This window comes from Phasianus colchicus, chromosome Z (genome assembly GCF_987193195.1).
Source record: "Phasianus colchicus chromosome Z, bPhaCol1.hap1.1, whole genome shotgun sequence".
Taxonomy (NCBI): Eukaryota; Metazoa; Chordata; class Aves; order Galliformes; family Phasianidae; genus Phasianus; species Phasianus colchicus.
The window spans coordinates 49,259,068-49,276,331 of NC_143476.1; the positions used below are offsets into that span (position 1 = coordinate 49,259,068).

General features: G+C 34.7%; 1 protein-coding gene across 1 annotated transcript in view; it reads left to right on the top strand.

Annotated features, from left to right (window-relative positions):
- CNTNAP4 (contactin associated protein family member 4) overlaps positions 1-17,017 on the top strand; it is a 212,732-nt gene extending 195,715 nt beyond the window's left edge. The window contains exons 19-24 of the mRNA XM_090131450.1: positions 1,305-1,529; positions 3,357-3,490; positions 4,460-4,547; positions 11,391-11,609; positions 11,843-11,914; positions 16,508-17,017. Coding sequence (XP_089987576.1) covers positions 1,305-1,529; positions 3,357-3,490; positions 4,460-4,547; positions 11,391-11,609; positions 11,843-11,914; positions 16,508-16,698 — 929 coding nt within the window. The 3' untranslated portion in view covers positions 16,699-17,017. The remainder of the gene's footprint in view (positions 1-1,304; positions 1,530-3,356; positions 3,491-4,459; positions 4,548-11,390; positions 11,610-11,842; positions 11,915-16,507) is intronic.
- The last annotated feature ends 247 nt before the right edge of the window (positions 17,018-17,264 follow it).

Here is a 17,264-nt window from a genome sequence, read left to right on the forward strand (position 1 = left end):
ATATATTCTACATGTTCTGTTTAAAAAGGCTATGCCTTTCAGAAACCTATCAGTATCTTTAATGTTATGTAACAGATTTCTAAATACAGATAGCAATAATACGCTTAACAAACTTTTGGATTTCTGCTTTTCAAGTCTTAAGAACTCATTAGAATAGCAGCAGAAAAAACTAGATTTAGTAAACAAGAAACAGAAAATCCTTAAGATTTTATTATTATTACTATTATCCATTTTAGAGAAGTTCTTTGCTGATGGTGTTATAATATGGATGTTTAAAAATCACCATGCTTTATCATTAAGAATGAAGTCCATCAAGAAATTTTTTTTATTTGCATACAATTCTGATTTTTTAAAAATTTCTTCTTCCTTCATGAATTAAATGCATTCTGCAAAGTATTTCGTGGCTTAAATGCTATAACTTTAGGTTCCTCTAAACTTGTAGGCGCATCTGCCTAGCAACTACTACCATGACTACTGCCACCTCAATAAAGGCCTAATGCAAATTCCTTCCATGTCCTTCACTGTGAAGTGAATAGCATGGAAGAAAAATGATATTATTCTGCTTTCAGCAAAGAGAAGAGTTAATGGTTACACCCTATAATTATTAGTTTGCTGTGGCTTAGTGGGTCCTGTTGCTGAATATGTGGGATGACCTATAGTAATTTTGATATATTCTTTCAAAGGAACTCAGACATGTCATACCAATTTCCATACTTTTTCTTAATATTTGGAAACATTGTAGGATAAGAAAATTATTTTTACTAGGAAACTTCCATGAGGTGCTGTGGACACACAGTTGCCATGAGGTGCTGTGGACACACAGTTGCCCTCTCTGCGTGATTCTTACCTGAAAAGATCATAATCCCATTTACATTCTCCTTTTCTTTCATCTGACCAGTCTCTTTTCCTAAACAATTTTCAAATGTGGACAAGTGTAGATTTGAGCTAACCTCCTTCATCCATGTTTCTGTAGAAGATATATGAGTAAATGTGTGGATTTGATGATGTCAGAAAATAAATAAACAAATAAATAGTAATTTTAAAAAGCAGAAGCCGTACTCAAAACCAGACAAAAAAGCACTTAATACAAAGGATCTCTAAAACATAAATGGAACTGTCTTCCAGTTCTAGCTCCAGTATTAGTCTATCCCTTGCAGTTCTACATATTAATTCTTTTTATATATGTATTAATATATGTATTACAATAATTTAAAGTACTACTTTTTTTCCTGTCTTTTTTCCCGCTGTGGCAGAATTTCATTATTATTAATGATATTTAAAAATGGAATCGCTTTTCATTTCAGAGATCTCTGCTTATTTTCGGACTGGCACTTCTGTGATATACAGTTTTCAAGAACACTACACCTTTGCTAAAAATTCCAGTTCTCACGCTTCTTCTTTCTATGCTGATATGACACTGAACAGGGAAACAATTACATTTGCCTTCCGAACAACACGGACACCAAGCTTATTGCTTTTTATCAACTCCTTCTACAAGGAATATCTCTCTGTCATTTTATCCAGAAATGGTGAGTTTTCAGATAGACTGTCAAGAAACACTGATAAGCATCATAGCTGTCATCTCTAAGTCACTTTAATTCCCAGAACCAAACCCCAAAATAAACATCCCCAGTTTTTTTTTGTTGTTATATCTTTTTTTTTTTCCTTTTTTTTTTTTTTTTTCAGTTCTAACACACATTTCTGTCCACCCTCAAATCATTACTACTGCTGTAATTTCAACTTCTATTGCTTTTTAGAACTTGTTGGTAAAAGTAATTTTTTTTTTTTCTGGAAATCCGTTAGAAATACATATGTATATTTAAACTTAGATATGAATTGAAAAGAAAATATGTCTTCTCTTTCCAAAGAGAGTGAATTGCCAATTATTAATGATAAATAATAAAGTACTTCTTGAAATTACTATTATCATTTTCAAAATTAATCAGGTGCCAAACCATGTTACATAATAGATATCAAGTTATATTTTTACTATTTAAACTGAATATGAAATCTTAGTTGGACCTTTACTTTATGTTCTTTTTTTCTTGCTCTTTCCTTGTTTTACTTTTAGACGTATTTTTTTCTTTTTAGCCAAGAAAATTAATTAAAAGCAAACAAAAAAACCAACCATACAACATAGACTAAGTTGAATCTTTGAGTGTATCAAAGATTGTTTGCAGTCACACTTGCTCTGTACTCAAAAAGACGGTGGCTGTTCCAAATAGAAATTTGGATGAAGAATAACACTAGTGTTCTTCTCAACACATCAGGCAGAACATGTTCTACTTGTAACTGCCATGAGTTTTTACAGGGTGTTGCTTTTCAGTGAGCTAGTACAAAGTTCCAGTACCTCTACATCTTATCTCTGATAAGAAAACTAAGATGCTTTTGTATTAAAAAGCCTGTGTGATATATGTGTAGAGACAGCATACTGAAAGTTAACTGGGAATTGGGAAAAAGGATAGACTTGACTCTCTATGTCCTTCTTAACTAAATAGAGATTTACAGGTGTGGACAGTAACAATATTCAAAGACAGTACTTCTGAAATTGAACCATGAGATTCTAGGTGGACTTTCCTGTATTCTGAACTCTTTCACAGAGGAATCTATGTAGAAATGTATCCAAATTTAGTTCCAGACACTGACAACAGCTTATGTCCAAAGGTTGAGGAGCCCCACCCATAGATTTATGAAGTTAAGAGTGAACTCCCTAGATTTCTAAACTCTTTGTACTGAGTAAAGAGCATAGGTGCAGTTGAGTCCACTCCTTTATAAATTATTTATGTATAAAAGATTGTATGCTTACAATCAATCGTTTATAAAACCTTAGTGAAGCTTATTAAGCTTTGCAAGATATTAATCATTCACTAAGGATCTGTAGCAGCAAGAAATCTTGGCATCAAGGAGTAAGGGATCTCTGCATCAGGTGTTAACCTCAAGAGGCTTCCCTACTCAAATGGAGATCTTGCTGTGCATCCTATTGCGATTCCGGAGAGCTCAATAGGTAAAGATGAGGTAAGATGATTATCTTGTTTTCATTTAAATTGATATACATTTATGTATTGGCCATAACTTGATACTGCATGCTGAATTCTCAGCTGCTGATTAAGGTGTCTGTTTTTTTTTTTTTTTTTTTTCCCAGAGTCCAAGAATGCTGCCAACACAACTGTCCCCAGTAATAACCTTTCCTATTGCCTTCTTCAATTTCTCACATAAATCACTTAGTTGAGTCAGTCCTTACAAAGAAAACATTTATTTTTATTTTCAAATAAAAAATTAGGAAAAAGCAGACATATATGATCACCCCTTCCCATTGTGTACTAAGTGTAGTGCATTTACTCTGTTTATAATTGCAGGAAGTTTACAGATCAGATACAAGCTAGACAGTCATCAAGATCCTGATGTCTGCAGCATCAACTTCAAAAGCATGGCTGATGGACAACTACAACATGTGAAGATTGACAGAGAAAAGGAAATACTCTTTGTAGAGGTACTTCAGCTAGTTTAAAAAAAAAAAAAAAAAAAAAGACAAAAGAAAAAAAGAAGGAAATTTATCATCAAAGCATATTACATTTAAAAGAAAATGTAATAAATTGCAACAGCAAATAATTACTTCCAAATACAATATGTATTATTGTCTCAAGTAAATAAAGCAAAACTAATACTATGCAGTGGAAGCCTTATTAGGCAATCTCCTGGATCTTTTCTTTTGTCTACATTGGTTGTTTCAGTTAGTTTTTCACAAATAAATGACTGCTATTAATAATCTGAGGTCTTGCATTTTCATTTTCATTTCAAATCAAACATTATGCATGTTTTAATATCTAGATAATAATTTAATCCTACTATTCTCACTGATTCTTTTTATGTCAAACGAATGTGATTCTTAAAAAAATATTTTTCTTTTTTGTAAACACTGGATGATAATGTAGAAATATTTAATTTGCTAATTAATTGTTGGATACTTAAATTTAAAAAACTATTTTTAAACATAAAGTTATTAATCCTGAATATTTCAGATTAGCATTTTGGACCTAGAGCTCAATTTGTTTACTCATTAGTAGAATGTTTGAAGGCAACTTTTTCTAGATGTACACTAAGAAGTAGAGCATTTACAGTTTAATATTTGATTTTTAATTATATACTAAATATTGAGTGACTTTAAAAAGGAAATAACTTTATTCTTAGTTTTGGACGTTTGCTGGCCAGAGAGTTTTGTTTATCCTTATAATTACTAAGGATAAATTATCCTGGTTGGTTTGATGAAAAGTGGTATGGATGCATAATATTACAGCTATAATCAGTGAGATGAGAAAGCTGACCATCAATTTTTTTGTTATATAGCTTACAAAGCTTTCCCCTTACTCCTTTTAATTTTAATTCTCATCTGTTTTCTTGCAAATTTTAGCTAATATCACTTTCATGATCCTACTTAGTTTTTCACTGTATCATTTTGCAGGTTAACCAGAATCAAAGAATGAAATGTATTCTGTCTTCAGGTACAGAGTTCAATGCAATCAGATCTCTCATACTTGGCAAGATCTTAGGTAAGTGAAATATCACATGTTTTTCTAAAAGAAAATGCTATAATGGCACAAGAAAAGAAATAACCCTAATCACATGGAAAGACAGTTGTTATCTTGGACTAATTAGATACTTCGTCATCACAATCAAGGTAGAAACTTCAGTCCTGCTGAATTGAAATATAACAATGCGTAGTTAGTTTCCAAAAAATGAGCAAGGGAATTCTATAAAAATAATTGCACATTTATTTCTTTCATATTGTAATCAAGCCTTAGGAAACTTTTTTTTTTTTTTTTCATTATTAGGAAAAAAAAAAAAAAATTACCATCAAATCATACACAAAGACCTCAGATTCTTATTAATCATGTACTGTATTTCAAAAGATTATTATAATTAAATTTGATGTTAAAATGGATAATTTCATAGGAATTACTCGATAAAAACAAATTAGGATATGAAAAATATTTGTTTGGTGCTGATTCATTAATAAATTTCTCTTTCTCTGTAGTTATGATTACAATGGCACTTTCCTAGCTGCTGTTGTTATTTTGTAATTTTTGTTACAATAAAGTATCTTGAACTAGAATTATTATAATCTTTTTATTTACATAGTCATCAGATTGGGAAACCTCAGTAATAAAATAAGATTTGATTCCAGTTAAAAGTTGAAGGTGAGTCTCCTTGTAAAATAAAGTCTGTGCTTTCATACTCCAGTATCAAGTAAATATCCAGTTTTTTATTCATTTCCATGTGATTTGATTTAGATGACATTTTTAAGTTACAGACCTCAGGCGCAGCTCTAGGATCCAAATATCTACCACTTTTTGTAGGGTACCTTTGGGAATAACGTAACATCTTAGAAAAATCACTGTTTTTGAAATTATGACAGATCTAGAAACATTTTCCTGATAATGATGATAGTAAATAATGATATTTACGAATAATTTTTTACTGATAAGCAAAACATTATCTAAAAAATCTCAGTCTTTGTCTGTCTGACCTCTATTTATGTAATACCTCCTATTTCTTTCCATGGAAACTATAACAGTCACAAGAAGCACAGTAGTACTCTATGATAGAGAAAATTCTCAGCTACAAACCACTATTTTTTATCATAATCACATAGTCACATTTTAAGCAGCAATGGACAAGAGCCTGTATGCCGTGCTCATCAAAATCCACACCAATTGCGGTAAACCATTCTTTCAACAATGACATCATTGTTGCTGGGAATGTATTGACTACACAGTCCAACTTTCATAGAGCAAATCAAAGAAAGAGAATGGCAAATCTAGACTGTGCACTGGGTGTGATAGAACAGCCCAGTCAAGATTGGTCATATGCTCCTGGTCACAAAAATTGTATGAGACCTAGTCTTATCATGCTATAAGAGAAGTTTTCCTTCTTCTCTGGCCTGGAAGTTCTCTTAAAGTTTAAATGTGCTGCTTACTTAGCATCATGGCATACTAATCAGAATTGATGGTTTGCCTGGGCTACAGGAAATCTGGAAGGATCACCCCTTTCCTTTTACCAAAAAAAGTGCACAGTGCTTTACTTACTGACATTTGTGTCATGAACTTTTCTTCACTAGTGAATTCACAGGTCACCACTTCATTACTGCTGCTTTGACAGTGGCTCAGAGTTTTGACATCATGTCTCATCATTGATAATTCAACAGCTGTAGGTAACAATTCAGGAAACTGCCACCTTCACCCTTGTATTTGTTCAGTATGTTCTTACTGCTCCTGGGTAAGCATTTGCAAAACCATCCTGGTGCAAACTTTATGATATTCCAATATTGCTACTGTCATTTTCAATGCACTGAAACAACTATTCATCTCCATTTACAGTTCCCTGGTTTTAATCTGCTGATTTGTATAAATGAGCTAATCAAGATGCTCTTCCTTTTCTGGGCTGAAAGCTGTGCATGACTGTTAAGATCTTGGCTTGTCTTTCATGACACTGTCAATTTCACGTCACTGCTGAAAAACACTACCCACTGCTCCACTGCTCACATTCATTGGCCTCCATAAACATTCAGCAGGCGTAAATGAATGTCACTGGGTGCAATTTCTTTTTCATGAAGGATTTCAGCGACACACCTTTGCTTTATACATAATTCCATGTCTGTTGCCATTTTGCCAGACATTGGCACGTCACTCAGGGGTAGCATCACAGGGTCACGTCACTCCCATTTACAAGAAAGGGAGCAAGGAGGACCCAGGGAACTACAGGCCAGTGAGTCTCACCTCTGTGCCTGGAAAGATCATGGAACAGATCCTCCTAGATGACATGCTTGATCATGTGAGGAATGAGCATGTTATCTGAGACAGCCAGCACAGCTTCACAAGAGGAATGTCATGCTTAACCAATTTGGTGCCCTTGGTGTGATGGCATTGGTTGGCAAGGGAAAGGCGACCGATGTCATTTACCTGGACTTGAGCAAGGCCTTTGACATGGTCCCCCACCACATCTTATCTCCAAATTGGAGGGATGTGGATTCAATGGGTGGACCACTCAATGGATAAGAAATTGGTTAAAAGGCCACAGACAGAGGGTGGTCATCAATGGCTCTATGCCCAGGTGGAGGCAGGTAACAAGTGGCGTCCCTCAGGGGTCTGTCTTGGGACCAGTGCTCTTTAACATCTTTATCAATGACATCGATGACGGAATTGAGTGCGCCCTCAACAACTTTTCTGATGACACCAAGCTGAGTGCTGCAGTTGACGTGGTAGAAGGAAGGGATGCTATTCAGAGGAATGTCAACAGACTTTAAATGTGGGCCCAGATGATCCTAATGAGGTTCAACACAGCGAAGTGCAAGCTTTTGCACTGGAGGAATCCCAGGCATATATATAGACTGGAAGAAGCGGTTCTTGAGAGCAGCCTTGTAGAGAAGGACCTGGGAGTCTTGATAGATGAAAAGTTTAACATAAGACAGCAGTATGCTCTTGCAGCTTGGAAAGCAAATGGTTCCCTGGGCTCCATCAGAAGGCCCCATTCTGGAGTACTGTGTCCAGGTCTGGAGCCCCTAGTACAAGAAAGACAGAAAGCTGTTGGACAGGATCCAGAGGAGTGCCATGAAGATGATCAGGGAACTGGAGCACTTCTGCTATGAGGACAGACAGAGGAAGTTGGCTTGTTCAGCCTGGAGAAAAGAAGGCTGTGCGGTAACCTCATTGCAGCCTTTCAATACTAAAGGGAGCCTACAAACAGGAAGGGAATCAACTGTTAGAAAGGATAGATAACAGTAGGACAAGGGGAAATGGTTTTAAGTTGAGGGAGGGAATATTTTGATTGGATATCAAAGGGAAGAGAGTGGTGAGGTACTGGAACAGGCTGCCCAGAGAGGCTGTGGATGCCCATCCCTGGAGGTGTTCAAGGCCAGATTGGATGGGGCCCTGGACTAGTATTAAATGTGGAGATTGATGGCCCTGCATGTGGCAGGGGGGTTGGAGATTCATGATTATTGAGGTCCCTTTCAACCCTGGGTATTCTGTGATTCTGTGATTGTCTCTGCTGACATCTGTTGCAGTGCAATAAAATTTAATTAAAAATTGGTGAGAAGATTCAAATTCTTCTGCCGTACCACTTACAGATACCTCTGATGCAGTTAACTAATATACAAATAGAAGACATCGTTTTTGCAGCGGCCCTTGTACTGTGTTCTAAGTACTAATGACATTCTGACACACGTGAATTCATACACATATCAAAATATCATTTTGAAACTTAACCTACATACAGTTTTTCTAGGGAAAATAAAATGGGGGAAGAAAACAACAACACATTCAATTCAGTTTCAAAACATTGCAGAGAGATACAACTATCTTCAATATCAGCCCTTTAAATTATTTATACTTAGAACCTGTTCAAATCTCTCCCAATTAATTATTTTGACCATGTAATTTTATAAATAACAAGAGGTTAGAATTTTTAATTTTAGAAAGTTACCGAGAATAAGTGGAAAAAATATTTATATATAATATATATATATAATAAAATGTATACAGTGATAATCATTTTCATATTACTAAATCTTCATACTAACTTAAAACATATTGAATCTTTAAAAATCACATTTATAGGCTTTTATTTATATTTCCTGGAAAAGTTACGGCGTTCTTATTTGTTTTCTGAATAGGAATTCAGAGGATACAAGTCAAAGGGTTTATTTTCATTTTGCTTTTATATTTTGTTCGTTTGCTTCTTATTTTATTTTGCTTGATTTCCAAGAAGATAATTCCTCACGAAGCAGCTCACACGGAAGGAAAGCTGAAGAAACTTTCCATACAGTAACCAGCTGATTAAGTCATTTATTTACAGTGAGTGAAGTCACAGTTACTCAGTAAAAAACTTTCTACCCATCAACGCTGAAGGTGGATTGTTGCATAGGATGATTTTTTTCAAAGATATTTGTTTTTCTTTCCTTGTTAAGTGAGATAAGGATACAATTTTAGCATGCTTTTCTTAGATATGGATTCTACACAAATTTTCACCACTTTGAGAGAATGTGTGATTTTGAGTTAATTCTTTAAATTAAAGCATAATATCACACGTAGCTTACTCAAACAATGTAAAAATGTGTTATTTCAAGAATAAGGAAAAAATTCTATGCTGTAGTGAAGTAAGTATTGAATAGCACTTGCTTTAAAAATTGTACTACTGCGTATAGAAATCTTGTTATAATTTCAGATTTCAAATAGAAATAAAACAGTTTCTTTTAAAAGAAGCTTGGAAATCTTTTCATATAGTCCTACAGGAATAAAATGAATTGTATTCAGTTTCCATAATTTACGGAAGTATACATACTTATATTATATACATTTATGTATAGTATACGTACAATTGTAGTCCAGAAGATTTCTGTGTTTTTTTTATCAAACTATTAGCTTGACAATCTCGTTAAGCCTTATTTCCAATAAAGAGGCATTTCAGGATAACCATTTGGGAAAAGAGAGACTCCACTTTCACCATCCTAGGCAAATACCAGTACTTAAAAATGTTCTTTCAGGGACTTATTGGTGATAATTTACTTTGTTGAAATAATTCTGTTGGCAAAACACTTTGGACAGTGCACAGTTTTTTTTCCCTTTCTTGTTTTTCCCTCTTTCTTTGTATTATTCTCAGCAGTCTCACACAATTTCTCACACATGACTGTTCCACAAAGAACTCTCACTTGTGACTCGTGCCTTTTGCATTTCTACTGTTGAAAAAGTAAACAGAAGATTCAATGGGAGAACAATTTCTCTCTTAGTGAAATATTCTCAGTGGTAAAGAAAAAGGGAAAAGGACTTGAAAAGTTCAAGTGTTCTTAAACAACATTTATTGGTGTAACAGAAAGCATAAAAAGTAATTATCTATTACAATATTATAAACAGTAATTTCCCTGCTTATCTACACTCCAACTAAAACTGAAAGCTACAGTAGACATACTTCTGAAGTTATTACATTTCAAATTCAGTAACAGCATAGTGGCATATATACCATCACACATTTACCACAGAAAACAAAACAAAACAATTAAATGATTTGAAGTCAGTGGGTATGTAGACATAATTATTTTCAATTTTAATAAATGCCTTGCAAAAATCTTGGTCATAATAGGATGTTTTTTACCAGAGAAAACCTACAGAATTTTTAAGATTTTATAACAGTCTGTTAGAAACAATTATGAATAATTCCAGATGATAGTTTATCTGTGAAAGTCAAATGGGTATTGCTTTTCTACTTAACAGATTAAATAGATATATATGTCTGAAACAAAACTGATATGCAGATTTAGGGGAAAGAATCTAAACAAATGATGTAAGGCAATATAAGATTATCAGAAAACTTAAAAAAAAAAAAAAAAAGAAAAAGACAACAGTAGAAGGGTGAAAAGTAATTTTCTAATTGCTTAGTTCTTTTCTTAGAATGTTCCGCTAGGGATTATATATCTGATAACATTCAGTAGTACATAAAGAACCAGAATTCAGGAAGAAGGCTTGATAATTTTGTTTGTTTTGCATTTTGAACTTCTTTAAAAAAGATAACATGGTTTAAACAATTATGTAACTCTTTGCTGAAAATTTTGAGTCTACATAACAAGTGTTAATCAGAAGATGCTTAAAAATATGACTGAAGTTTTTAAGAAATGTAGGTGCCAATAAACAACTCTTTTTTGGAGTCATATAATGTTGACCAAAGCACTACATTAGGCAAGAGTTTTTTTTCCCTGAACCTCATTACTTTTTCTAGAAATGATTGAGCTAATAAAATCTTCTACTCTGCTCGTGAAGTCTTTTCTAATTAAAGGATCTAAAATTTGAATATTACATTTCCTTACACTTACAACAGTAATCAAATAGTTTGTAGAGCAAAATGAAATAAAATATAAAATCCATCATACTTCAGGATTTCCATGATAATTGCCATGGGAGATAGATTTTTTATCACAAAGTTTTTTGGGACTTTTTTTTCTTGTAATCCTGGATTGAAGACATTTTTATAAATGAGATCTAGCAGACCCATCAGTGTGATAAGGTACTCATTAGATACAATGTTTAATACAGAGGAAAGAAAGTCAAACATCTAACAATTTTTTGCTTTGGAACTTACTATATATTAACTAAAAGCATTTCTCTAAAATAGCTAGAAGACTAGCAATTGCCATCTGTAAAAAAAAACAAAAAAAAACAAAAAAAAACAAAAAAACAAACAACAACAACAAAAAAAAACGTTTAATGTATCTGACTACATTTTCATTAAAGAAAGGGATTCAAGAAATCCAGAGGAACATAGGTTAATTATTCAATTATTGTTCAGTCAATTTATTTTGTGTAGTGCACTACGATTAATTGTGCTCTGTTCCTTTTTATTAACAGAAAACAGTGATGTAGATGAGGATACTATGAAGGCAAACTCCCAGGGTTTTATTGGATGTCTCTCTTCAGTGCAGTTCAACCATATTTCTCCTTTGAAGGCTGCACTCCAACACGGAAGCACTGGCCACATCATTGTTAAGGGGCGTATCATTGAATCCAACTGTGGCACTTTAACTGGACTTGACACAATATTAAGTGAAACAACCCGTTCATTTGCAGGTAGCATATAGTTATCTTTTGTTCCAATGTAAGGAGCAAAATTTGAGAGTATTCATTACCTGAATTGCATATTTTATATATTTTTTTCTCTCCCATGTAGTTTAGCATCTTAAGATTATTTTGAAAAATAATACATATCTATACAATGCTGTATGTTACCTGTAACAGCAAGAGAATTTTCTGAAATCCTTTCATTAATTTTTCTGTTATTTTCCTTTTCTTTCTTACTGCAGATCATTCTGGATCAATAAATGAGAGAGAGCCCTTACCTCATGCAATTAGGAGTGACTCTGCAATTGTTGGAGGTAGTAGAGAATACCAGATATACTGAGATTTATTTCTATATTTTTTTTAATAATTGTGAGTCTTTCAATGCTGCACTGAAGTCAGAGGTGGAGTTATGGGCATAAGGAAACTATGAAAAAGATTTTGTTTTACTGAAAGTACTGGGAAAACACAAAAATTAGGCAGTGTTTAAAAAAGCAATCAGGAACTCACATTTTCTAATTAAATAAAGTTGTGCCACAGGTGTTATTACATGTTAGAATAATCTGCTCTAACACTTAAAACACAAAAAGCTAACAACAGATTTTCCAACTGCCTACTGCTAGTTTCTGTGGCTTAAAAAACTCTATTTGGATATGTAGTAACAAATTCAATATGTTTAAGAAAAAAAAAAACTCCGTTTCTTTAGCCGAAATTAAGATTTTGTTTATGAATCTTAATAGGGCTATTTTAGGATCAGGGCTTTTCAGGCAAATTTCAGTTTCAGCCACCAATATTTGAATGAGTGTGTGTTTATGAGTTTTATTTTTTACCTTCAAAGAATAGGATTGCCTCTTCTGAGAATATTCACCTGTGTGGACTTCAGGTTGTAATTTTTCTCATGGGAGAAGACAAGGGAGATAAGCCTGTTTACACTTAGGAAATTTGTATTTTTGACTGTGTAATTCATTAGTTTGATTTCTATTAGTCCATTACATTCTCGGTTCATTTTGAGGAGTTTTCAGAGCTTCAAAGACATGGCATAGAGGAATTCCACACAGTTGAAGTGTCAGGGCTTCATACTCGGGATAAAACACTTAGGATTATGGAAGGTGAAGTTACATAAGTACCTGCAATCATTGGTGCCTGCCATTTATAAAATTGTACTTGCTTTGGTCACTACTTCCTAGCACGTTTCTGTATGGCCAGCCACACACTCTCCACGATAGTGCTAAAGCTACTAAAAAGATAGATCATTAAACGAGGTAACTTACTTGCTCATACAGCAATACCTATGTCCGTATATTTTGGACACACAAGCCTTGAAAATTTCATCTCTGAATTCTCTGAGAACAGAAGTTAAAATTAATTTTCCAAGTTCAGCTGTGTATCTAAACTGTCAAAATATACATTGCTGTTTCAGAAAGAAAGTGTTATCTTACATAACTGCATAAATATTATTTATGTTCTAAGTAATACAGTACAGGTTTGGACTTTTAAGTGTACTGAAAACAAAGTTGATTTTGAATTTCAAAATACATTAGGTACAGATCTTGGGGTTTTTTGTGCTTTGTTTTTATGTTTTGTTTATGCTTTTTGTTTCTATCTTTTTTTTTTTTTAAAGATAATAACTTCTCACTTTTATTGTTGTTAAACATATTGTACTGTTTAAAAAGACAGAATAAGGCAAGCTATAGAACATTCATGACTGATGAAAATATCTTTAAAAAAGTCATGAGGTCTTTACCACCTCACCTAAGTCAGTCAAGGCTCATTCATACGGTACTTACAAGAATAATCTACTATGACTCTTTAATTTAATAAAAATCAGATCAATAAATATTTCCCTAGATTTTCGGATATGTAGACGATGATGGAGAAATCCTCATTCCTAAAATTAAGAATTATTCCTGATACAATAGAGTGAAAAAAATGGACAAGAACTAAATTTGATTGAAATTGTGTGTTTTTTTATTATTTAAAGAAATTAGGAGTAAATAAGCAAGACATTATTTAAGGGCCACCTCCTCGAAGCTTAGAAACATGCATCCTGAGAAAGAAGAAGATAGGCAAGGATGACAGGAGACCTCCATAGATCAACAAGGAATTCCTGGATTTAATTAAGGGTGAAAACAATGTCTATAGGCAGTGGAAGTAAACACGGGTAATCTGGGATACCTACAGAGAAGTAGTTATGAGCGGCCAAGGATCAGATTAGGAAAGCTAAAACCGAGATTGAATTAAATATAGCCAGGTACTTATAGTGCAACTTGAAGAAATTCTATTGGTGTACCAGTGATAAACAGGGGTTCAGCGAAGATGTGGGCCCATTCTGGAAGAAAACTGAAGGCCTGGGTATGAGGTATATGGAGAAAGCTGAAGTGCTCAAGGGCTTCTCTGTCTCTCTCTTCACTGGCAAGTGCTAAAGTTACACTGTTCCAGCTCCAGAAAGCAAAGGTAAGAACTGGGTGAAGATGTGTAAGTAGATAGGGTAAGTGAAGATAGGGCTCAAGACTATCTAAAGAATATTAAGGTGCACAATTCCATGGGACAACGAAATCTATCCATGGGTTCTTAGAGAACTTTTAGGGGAGGTTATCAGGCTACTACCTGTCATATTTTAAAGACTATGGCTGATGGTAAAGTTCTGACTGATAGGAAAGGTGGAAACTTAACTTCCATTTTCAAGAAAGCTAAAAAAGATCCAGTCAGTCTAAACTCTGCGCCTGGCAAGACCATGGATCAGATCGTCCTGAAGGCCTTAATAAGGCACATGGAAAACGGAGGTGAGGTGATTGTTTGTAACAAGCGAGACGTCAATAACAGCAAGGCATGCCTGAAAAACATGGTGGCCTTTTGTGATGGAATTACACTGTCAGTGGATAAAGGAAGAGCAACTGACATCATCTATCTGGACTTGTGCAAAAGCATTTGACACTGTCCTGCTCAACATCCTTGTTGCGAATATGGTGAAGAATTGCTTTGATGTCTGGACCACTTGCTGGATAAGAAATTGGCTGGATGGTCACAGTCAGAGAGTTATGGACAACAGCTAAATATCCAGACGTAGTCCAGTGACAAGTTGCATTTCTCAGGGGCTGGTGCTTGGTCTGATGTTATTTAATATCTTTGTAAGTGACATGGACTTTAAGATTAAGTACACTATCTGCATGTTTGTAGGCAATACCAAGCTGAGTGGTGCAGTCAACATGCTAGGTGTAAGGATGCTATCCAGGGGGACCTAGATAGGCTTGAGAGGTGGGTATGTGCCAACCTCATGATGTTTAAGGCCAAGTGCAAGGTTCTGCACCTGAGTCAAAGCAAAACAAAGCACTTCTTCGGTGCAAAATGTCTTGAGAACAGACTTGAGGAGAAGGAATTGTGGGTGTTGGTTGACAAAAGTCTCAAAGTGAGCCGGCAGTGTATGCTTGCAGCCCAGAAGATATCCAGGGTTTCATCAAGAGAAGAATGATCAACAGGTTGAAGGAAGCGTCCAGTCCTGGAGCACACAGCACAAGAAAAATATTGAGTTGTTGGCACAAGTCCAGAAGATGGCTACAAAGATGATCAATCAGAGGGCTGGAGCTCCTTCCCTGTGAGGACAGGCTTAGAGAGATGTGGCCTTTCAGCTTGGAGAATAGAAAGCTCCGGGGCGACCTTATACTGGATTGCCAGTACCTCAAAGGGGTAAAGAAAAAGGAAAGATGTAGAGGGAAATTCTATAAAGGTGTTTATAAACAGAATGACAGGATACAGCTTTAAACTGGAAGAGAGCAAATCCAGACTGGATATCAGGAAGAAGTTATTTACTATGAAGTTGGTGAGGCACTACAACAAGATGCCCAGAGAAGTCGTGGATTCACCCTCCCTTGAGGTATTCAAGATCAGGATGGATGGGGCTTTGAGCAGTGTGGTCTAGTGAGTGGCGTCCCTGCCTGTAACAGGGGGCTTGGAATTAGCAGATTTTAAAGATCCTTTCCAATCCAAATCATTCTATGATTCTAAGATTCTATGAGTAGCGAGAATAAGCTGTTGATTTTTCCTTTTACCTTTAAGCTTCATATTTCTCTGTCTGTTTAATATTTTTTCTTTCCTATCTCTCAGGCTTTGATCCTGTCACTTTAATAAGCATTTTCTTCCTTCCTTCTGATAATTTTCTCTTTAAATTCCTTTAATTCTCCACCTCTATTCGTGAGCTTGAAGGCCTGTGACCATCATGACAGATGAGGAGAGAGCTAGAATTCAATAAGCTCACACTTGGTTCTGTGGAAAATATATATATTTTTCCCACTATTCCTAATCTTCTGGGCTAGTAGTACTACTCTCTTTCTCTGTATAATCTGTCATATGTTAAGCAAATACTGCATAAGTCTCACGGTTTTGTACATTTGCCTTTAATCTCATCAGTTAGATCTTCCTATCCTATCACATGGATTGTTAAAGCAGTTGGAAAAGAGAACTCATGATGTCATGTGTTTAAGCAATGAACACCTAGAATGTTAGAGCATGTTCTACAATCCTGAAGGGAAAGAAAAGAGCCAATGCTGTTTTGTTTTACACAAAATAGGAAGTGAGCTTTGCTTTTAAGTATTTTCATATTTTAACTAGTATATGTTAATTACTGTAGAACAATTACAGAAATACAATCTCATCCTTCAGATTGGATCAGTCATCTGTGGTCTGAGGTAATTTGGATAAAGGGTTATATATGAATAGGACTAATTCCTTGTTACCTTTTTTCTAACTGCAAGGTGGCTGAAAATTTTTTTTTATGGTCTACATAGGCAGAGTTATGAGAACCAGGTTCAGAATTACAGATTTCTCTTTGTCCTGTTCTTTTCTTCCTCACCCTGCCAGAGAAGTTACTACCTGTCTATCCTATCTTTTAACTTTTTTCTCTTTTTCTTTACTAGGTGTGATAGCAGCTGTGATATTCATTCTACTTTGTATTACTGCCACAGCCATGTGCATTTATAGAAAAAAAAGCAGGTACTCAAAAACTGAGAAAAGAGGATCTGAAAATGAAGAAAGTGCTGAATCTGCACTGAAAAGTGAGCTCAGCATTCAAAACACAGCCAAGGAAAATCAAAAAGAATACTTCTGATTGACATTCATGATTTAATTTAATAGTGTGACAGTCTGATTTTCTGTATAAGCCAGGGGCTCTTAATCAACAAAAAGTGTTCTTGTACTCTGCAGTATATGCAGTGGATTCGAGACCTAATGCACTGCATATGGCCAGTCCCAGAGATTGGTATAGGATCCCATTTAAATTACATGTATTCCTTGTCTATTATAACATAAACACATTTTATGTAACAGTGAATTAGATATTGTAACCAATTTCATTGTTGGTAGTTTCCAACTGTTCTGATGCGACCTTCTACACTGAAGCTTAATGTACACACTAAATAAGATTTTTAAATGGGAAAATTGTTACTAAGATTTTTCTATCCTTCTCTTTATGATTCCATATTTTTGTTAAAGTGGAAAGGTGGAATATAATAGTTTTTGTTACTAAAGATATTCTGCAATCTTGATTATAGTGATCTCTCTCACTTTCTCTATCTAAAAATGCTTCTTAAGCTGCTGTTGACTGATATCAATATCCACTTCTGGGCCTTGGAGTTCGATGTCCAGAACAATCTGTACTTCTTTCCCAGACAGGTG